The 6997-nt window shown below is 37.1% G+C and overlaps 1 protein-coding gene across 14 annotated transcripts in view; it reads left to right on the forward strand.

Annotated features, from left to right (window-relative positions):
• The window catches only part of GOLGA4 (golgin A4), a 125815-nt gene extending 119644 nt beyond the window's left edge, over window positions 1-6171 (forward strand). For 11 of the 14 annotated variants that reach the window (XM_086720424.1, XM_086720428.1, XM_086720426.1 and 8 more), the window contains 2 exons: window positions 2709-2771; window positions 5490-6171. In XM_086720424.1, the coding sequence (XP_086576550.1) occupies window positions 2709-2738 (30 nt within the window). In that variant the 3' untranslated portion in view covers window positions 2739-2771; window positions 5490-6171. The remainder of the gene's footprint in view (window positions 1-2708; window positions 2772-5489) is intronic. The other 3 variants (XM_086720425.1, XM_086720430.1, XM_086720433.1) reach the window with 1 other exon arrangement.
• The last annotated feature ends 826 nt before the right edge of the window (window positions 6172-6997 follow it).

Raw genomic sequence — 6997 nt, forward strand, 5'->3', positions numbered from 1 at the left:
TTCTTCACAAAACGAACATCATTTTGTTAGCATTATTGGAAGGCCACACTATAGTGCCTGCCCTGGGTTTTTGAGATGGTGGCAGGGGTGGTGGTGACGATCCCTTAGCCACCAGAGAGCAACATGTGGGTGTAGAATTAGTCTTTCCTAGAAAAGGAGACTTAGGTTGGTGAGTTAATATTACTGTGTGTGAGATCGGTCATTAAAGACGTCAGTAGGACAGGCAGGTCATTTCACAGGAATGACGTCATCTCAGAAATTGTCCCCATCAGAGCGAGTGGCACTGCTGTGGTGAGTGTGGATCTTACCAGCCCAACCCTGGTAGACTTGGAGCAGGCCCTTTCCATGTTTCTGGCCCTTGCTCGTAAAATGCGCACGGTGGATTGTTCTATTCCTAAGGCTTCTTTCCTTCTAAAGTTCTCAATTATTTGTAGATTTTAAAGTTTTGAATTTGTTTCAACTGGGAAAAAATTGCCTTCTATACAATAGGCAGAAGTTCAAAAGAAAACGCACGTACCAAACGCACACACTTTTATCTTCGTGAGAACAGCCTTTTACCTTCTCTCAGCTCTTAGCTTATTGTGCCTCATTTTGTGATGGTTTAGGCAGTTTGGACGGGCAGAGCAGACTGGATATTTGAGTAACAGGGTAGGAGCAAGAGTGAATACAAAAGTCTTGGGCTCGTCTATTTTGTGCTGAAGAAAACTGCCCTAAAAGTACGCCATCAGATTTTTTTTATTAAAGGAGAGTGTTATTATTTAGGGTAATTTTATTAAGAAAGTTTGTTTCAATCAGGTGCTAAATCATCTCTTGAAATTGAGAGGTTCTTTTGTTATATAGACATCTCTTCTGAAAAATGTTTCTAGAAATGCATTTTCCTTTTCAGGGTGCTAGCAAAGCGACGTTATTTCACCTAGACAGCTATTTTCCTGATGACCTCGTTGAAAGAAAATTTTTCTCTTCTGATGGAGAAGTTTTGGCTTCTTTTCATCCCATCCGCTCTAGTCACTTTTAAAGATTGATTTTCTGTTGCCTTTGTGTTTTACTTTTCTTTCACATTGATCCTTTGTGTTGTGTCCAGTTCTCGATCCATGCTTGCCCTTGACCCGTCTGTACTTCGTGTTTCGCACTTTTCTCCCTTCGGTTGGAATTCTAAAAATCTCTTCTGAGTTAACAGATTCATCCACACTTTTCAGCACTGTTAGCTGGAAAACTTTTCCATCCCAGAAGAGGCCTACCTTTGCGCGGGCTCAGTGGATACCTGGAAGGCGGATCAGGAAACAGGTGCAAATAGAACTGCTGTGAAGTGAAAACAAAACAAAACAAAAAAACTGTACAGATAAAGTACACATTTGTTGTCTCAAAAGTGGTTAGACTCTTGATTCTGTTAGAATTACATAATATGTGATCATTGCAAAAGAAGACGTTGCAAACGATTCAGAATCCTGTTACATAGAGAGGGAGACTTTCGTGTTCTCAGCCTCCCAACACTTCCCACCATGCCACAATCATCTTTGTAAATAGTTGGTGAATATCCCCAGGGTTTCTAAGCTTTATAAATATATACTTATAGTTATGTTTTTAATCACTTAATTATTTTATAAAAATGGCAGAATGCAACAGCTTGCTTTTTTCACTTAACGTATTTTTATTTTATCTCACCTCATTACAAATTGATGTACTTTATTCTTTTCAATGGCCGATTGTATGATTACATGGGTGTCCTACAGTGTAGTTCACCAGTTTCCTATTCATGGACACTTAGGTTGTTTGCAGTTGTTCAGGACGTACAAGCACATACACGGAGCGTGCATATATATGTATTTTGCATACTTTTGCAAGTTTTTCAAGAGGGTATTGACCTTATTGTGTTGTGTGCTGTGTTGCAAATATTATTTTCTAGTTTGTCTTTTGATTTCGTTGCTTCTTACTAACTGTACCCTTAAATAAGGTAAATGAAATGATGCTTCTGAGGTTGGTCACGCTAAGAATAGACTCATTTTATAAATAATCCCCTTTTTTTTACTGATGCTCTTTTAACAAACCAGAAAGCTAATCAATAATCTTAGATTATGACCATTTTAGATAGGACAAAGAATTAATTTAAGAAGGTTGCTACAGTAAAAACTATGTTTGAGATTGGGTCCCTTTGAATGGAAATTTCAATTTGGGTTATCCTTGCTGGAACCATTCCTGATGATATACTGTTGAATTATAAGCAAATTACTCAGTGATAAAACTGACATATATTAGGAATGATAATTCAGCATATAGACCTACTGTATTCACATTCATCACCATTTCCCCCCGATTTTTGATGGTAAATTGATAGATATTATATAAATCAAATTTCATGTGTACTTTAATGGAATTATGAAAAATATTTCTATAAGGCAAATAATCATACCCAGTTAATGTTATATAAATATTTACTTAAAGTGTGAAAGCATCTTTAATTAAGTTGCTTACATTTTTAAATTAAAGTTGCAAATGAAATCTCAGCTACAAATTACTATATTTTCTTAGGATGGGTGGGACTTATTACAGGTTCCTTATACTTTGCCTAGCCTCCCTTGACTTGGGGGAGATTTGAGAAAATTTTAAGTACATTCTGTTTAGTCCTTTGAAGTACATATACACATATAATCTCTATGTTATATTAAGTCTTAAAACTAACCCAATAAGCTTTTTTTCTTCCTGGCTTATAGTATTCTTCACCTCGCAGTGGTATCTTCTGAGTAAACCATCAGTCTGTGCTTAGTTAGCATGTGGTGAGTGAAGAATAATGTCTTGTGTCTTTTGTGCAAAAATCAAATGTGTTGCATGATACTAACCATTTTGCTGGAATTCTTTTGCTCTTTCGTTTAATGAATACATGATTATGCTATGTGTTAATATAAGTGTTTTCTGTTAATTTTGTTTTATAGATTAATAAATAGATTAATAATCACCATCACCGGAAGAGTTATACAATTTTAGGAAGTTTTACTTCTTTAAATAGTAATTGAAAGTTTTAAAATTGCTCTTGGAAATTTTATCAACTCAAAGAAATTATATATTTTATAATCTTTTTTGTTTTTATTTCCCAAGCGTAGTCTTGGAAATCAATAAAAATTGCGAGAGAGAAATGAAAAATCATTTTCTAGATAGAAGTGAAGTGATATACTTCATGAAACCAGATTTCAAAACATCATAAGGTCCACTTATCAAGGCTATAGCCTGAAATCGTGAAGGCTAGTAAAGTTGATTTAAAAGAAGTATCATTTTATTACTTCCGGGGATGGTACAGTGTAACAAGAAAACATCTGTCCTGTCCCCAGGAGACCCTTGGGCAGCCTGCTTCAATTGAGTGTGGCTGTTAGTAATTAACATTAACATATTGTTAACTGAACTGGAGGCATCTAGATTGTTTCCACACAGTCATGGGTCTTCACCGTTTAAACCCCTCTGCCGTGGCCTCCGTGTAGTAGTCATGCTATTAGCTAGACTTGGCACCCCCTAAAATTTAGGGTACATCTTTGTACATCTTTGCCTCAGACTTGGCTGGAATTTTTACAAATCACAAACAAGCTCGATTGCAATTAGTAGAGCTTAATTATAATTGAAATAATTTGATTGTTAATTGTGATTGTTAATTCAACTAGTATTCAGCTAATGGGATTAAGGTTTCAAATGCCAGTAGACAGCTTTTCTTTTTCAACCTCTTAGCTTTAAAAATCATTTATGCCCACATTCGAGTCTCATTTCAGTTCTACTATGTATCAGTTAACCTGCCTTAGTGATTGTCTAGAACTATCTTTAGTCTCATAAATCCCTTAACATTTCCCCCTTTTTTTTTTATGTTGTAAACACTGCATCATGCTTGTCATTGTATTCTTGCATTTCAGTACCGTCCTTTATCACTGGAAGTGACCACGCTTCCAGCATTTCTGTTGATTGATCAATTGACTATGTCAACTTTTATTTTAAAACATTTCAAACATAGGATTAGTAAAACTAGTGCAGTGAATACCTGTATACCCTTCACCGATATTCACCAATTCCTAACCTTTTGCAAAATTTTCTCACTTGCTCTCTCTCTGCATATATATCCTCCCGTCTGTAATGGCGTGACCGTTGCTTGCAAACACTTGTGCCCGCACACATTTGACAGTTACTTGCAAAGAAAACTACATACTTCAGCAAATATCTTTAAGAAAAGGACATTTTCCTACAAACTCAACAATACATTTATCACTCTCAGGAAATTTAACATAATACTGTTATCTGGTATATAGTAAATATTCACATTTTTCCAGTTTTTCAAATAATGTCTTTCACAGACTTTTAAATTCCATGATCTACTCCGAGATTGCACATCACATGTCATTGTCATGTTTCTCTAGTCTCTTTTTTTTTAAATTTTTTTTCGTAATGTTTATTTATTATTGAGAGACAGAGAGAGACAGAGCATGAACATGGGAGGGGCAGAGAGAGGAGGAGACACAGAATCCGAAGCCGGCTCCAGGCTCCGAGCTGTCAGCACAGAGCCCGACGTGGGGCTTGAACTCATGAACCGCGAGATCATGACCTGAGCCGAAGTCGGACGCTCAACCGACTGAGCCACCCAGGCGCCCCAATTTCTCTAGTCTCTTTTAAACTAGAAATGTTCTCCCAGCTTTTTTTTTTTTTGTCTTACATGACATTGACACTGTGCAGCATTATTGAATTGTGCGTGAATTTCTTTTTCCACAAACAGCACAAGCCAAGTTTCAAAATACTATCTGACACAGGAACTTAAATATGACAGAAGATCTTTCATCTTCTCTAGGCTTCTAGGACCAACATGATTATTGAGCAGGTTTTATACATAGTACACTATGGGGAGTACATCACGAGTGTCAGTGGATTATATTTTTCATTTACAAATGGAGAAGACTTTAAAACTTTCTCTTTCTGCTAAATATGTATAAAAAGTTCATCTCCATTAATCTTATTTGGTAATTTATTTTTGTGGCATTCTAACTTACCCGGGCTACTGGCTTCAGTGTTTTAATCAGAGAAACCTTATTAGGAATCACTCATCACCATTGTTTCTCTCAGCATTTTTAGTCTTTAAGATTGAGTTTGTTCATTTCCCATCCTTTGCTGCCATGCATGTCATCCCGGGAGAATTGCGATACGTAGAAAGATCGGCACAAAGAGAAGAGGGAAGAGCTGTGTGTCCTCTTGCAGTCTGAGCAGCTGGGGCCTTGTGAGGGTCTCCCAAGTCAGCCCGCCTCCTCCTGGCTTCTCCAGGTACAACCTGGTGGAAGGTGGCAGTTACAGTTTTCGCGGAAGCATCCTGTTTTCCAGGACCACGGACTACATAGGTCAGATCATTCCAAGAACATTAAGTTTTAGAAGATTTTTTTTTAGAGTTTACCATTTAGAATATTTCTACTTCATTCCCTAGACCGTAGAATATAATTCTATTTTAACTTCACCCTTTTTCCTTTCTTCTTTTCCAGTCATGGCTCCGATCATCGTCTTGAGGAAATGGGGTGGTGATGTTGGGCAAGCGTGGAGGACTGTCTGCATCTGCCTCTTGGAGAAGCCAGCTGTTATTCAGGGCCCCTTATGGAGCCAAAGACCAAGAAAAATCTGACATTGGCCCACAGCTAATACTGCAGACTGCCTTTCAGATTGATTATATCGGTGGAGAAATGGTGATAGTTTTTTCTTTTTTCTTCAGTTTTTTTCTTGGGAAGAGTTTTATGTCGTTTAAAAGATTTTTTTGAATAACTCAACCTGACTTATGGGCTCATTTAATGTTCCTCTCTTCCATTCTTTTTGTCCCTCTTTTTAAAGAACTGCTTGCCCTTCCTATTTATTTTTAGGGTGATTTTTTTTTAAAGACTTGTGCAATACATTTTGAGGTGAAACGTAGTGGATTTTTTTCTGATAAATTAGAGCATTTAATTGAATATTTTATCCAGATTTGTTGAATATTTGCTAAAGTTCTTTAAGCTATACATATGATAAATCCAAATAGCAGTACCTCATTGTTTACTTAGCTTTTGTACTTATATTTTTCAGAGGAAAAAAATACTACTGTAAATTGTAAATAGTCAATACTGTATTGTATGCAGATCTGTGACTGTTGGCAATGTCATCTTGGAAGAATAAATAAAGTTTATTTACTGTATAAAATTTGCTTATAGTGCTGTTTCCTAAGTTGAACTGTATTTCAAAATAGTTAGGAAATGATGTTCTATCTGGGTGAATATCATGAGGAACTGTTTGTCAAGATAGCTAAATGCTAACCGTTTGGAAAGATTTTTTTTTTTTTTTTTTTTTTCAAAATCAGCATGACCAAGTTAGAAGAAGTATGGAAACAAAAGAATACTTCATGGTGTATGTTTCAGGAGTCTGCCAACTTGGAGATGCCTCTTCTCTCTGGAGTAGACCATACTCTGATTTTTTTTTTTTTTACACTTAATGAGAGAGCGTCTTCTGGACAGCAAGAGATGGGAACTGTTCAGAGGGTTTCATACACTCTATGTTCTAGCAAACACAGTATTCAGTATCCAAGTATTCCCTGACCTCTGCCTCGAGGTGGAACCTCAGTACAGACAGTGTGCACCTTAGCGCTCCTGGTGTATCTTATTTTGTGATAAAAAGTGGGGAGCTCGGGGAGGGGGTGGGTAGATGACCGGGGGGGGGGGGGGGCGGTCTTCCTACATAACCCACAGCTGACTCCTCTGAGGACACCTGTTCCAGCAAGGGAAGAGGGTCTTCTTAACCACCACCCCGGCTTTTTTTTAAATCAGGATTTACTTAAGGGGCAAAATTTTGTGCCACCAAAGGGTTTCTGACAACAGACATGACTTCTTACCTTTTTTACATAGCTTGTCCTAAGGTAGAAATTGTGGACTCTTAGTAACATTTGCATATGACTTCCTACTAACTCCTTTATGGAGATAAGCATATCAAAAAGTATGTAGGGGGTCAGCACGCCTTTTCTAGAAAGGGTCAA

This window comes from Puma concolor, chromosome C2 (assembly GCF_028749965.1).
Source record: "Puma concolor isolate L17-30 chromosome C2, mPumCon1.1.hap2, whole genome shotgun sequence".
Taxonomy (NCBI): domain Eukaryota; kingdom Metazoa; phylum Chordata; class Mammalia; order Carnivora; family Felidae; genus Puma; species Puma concolor.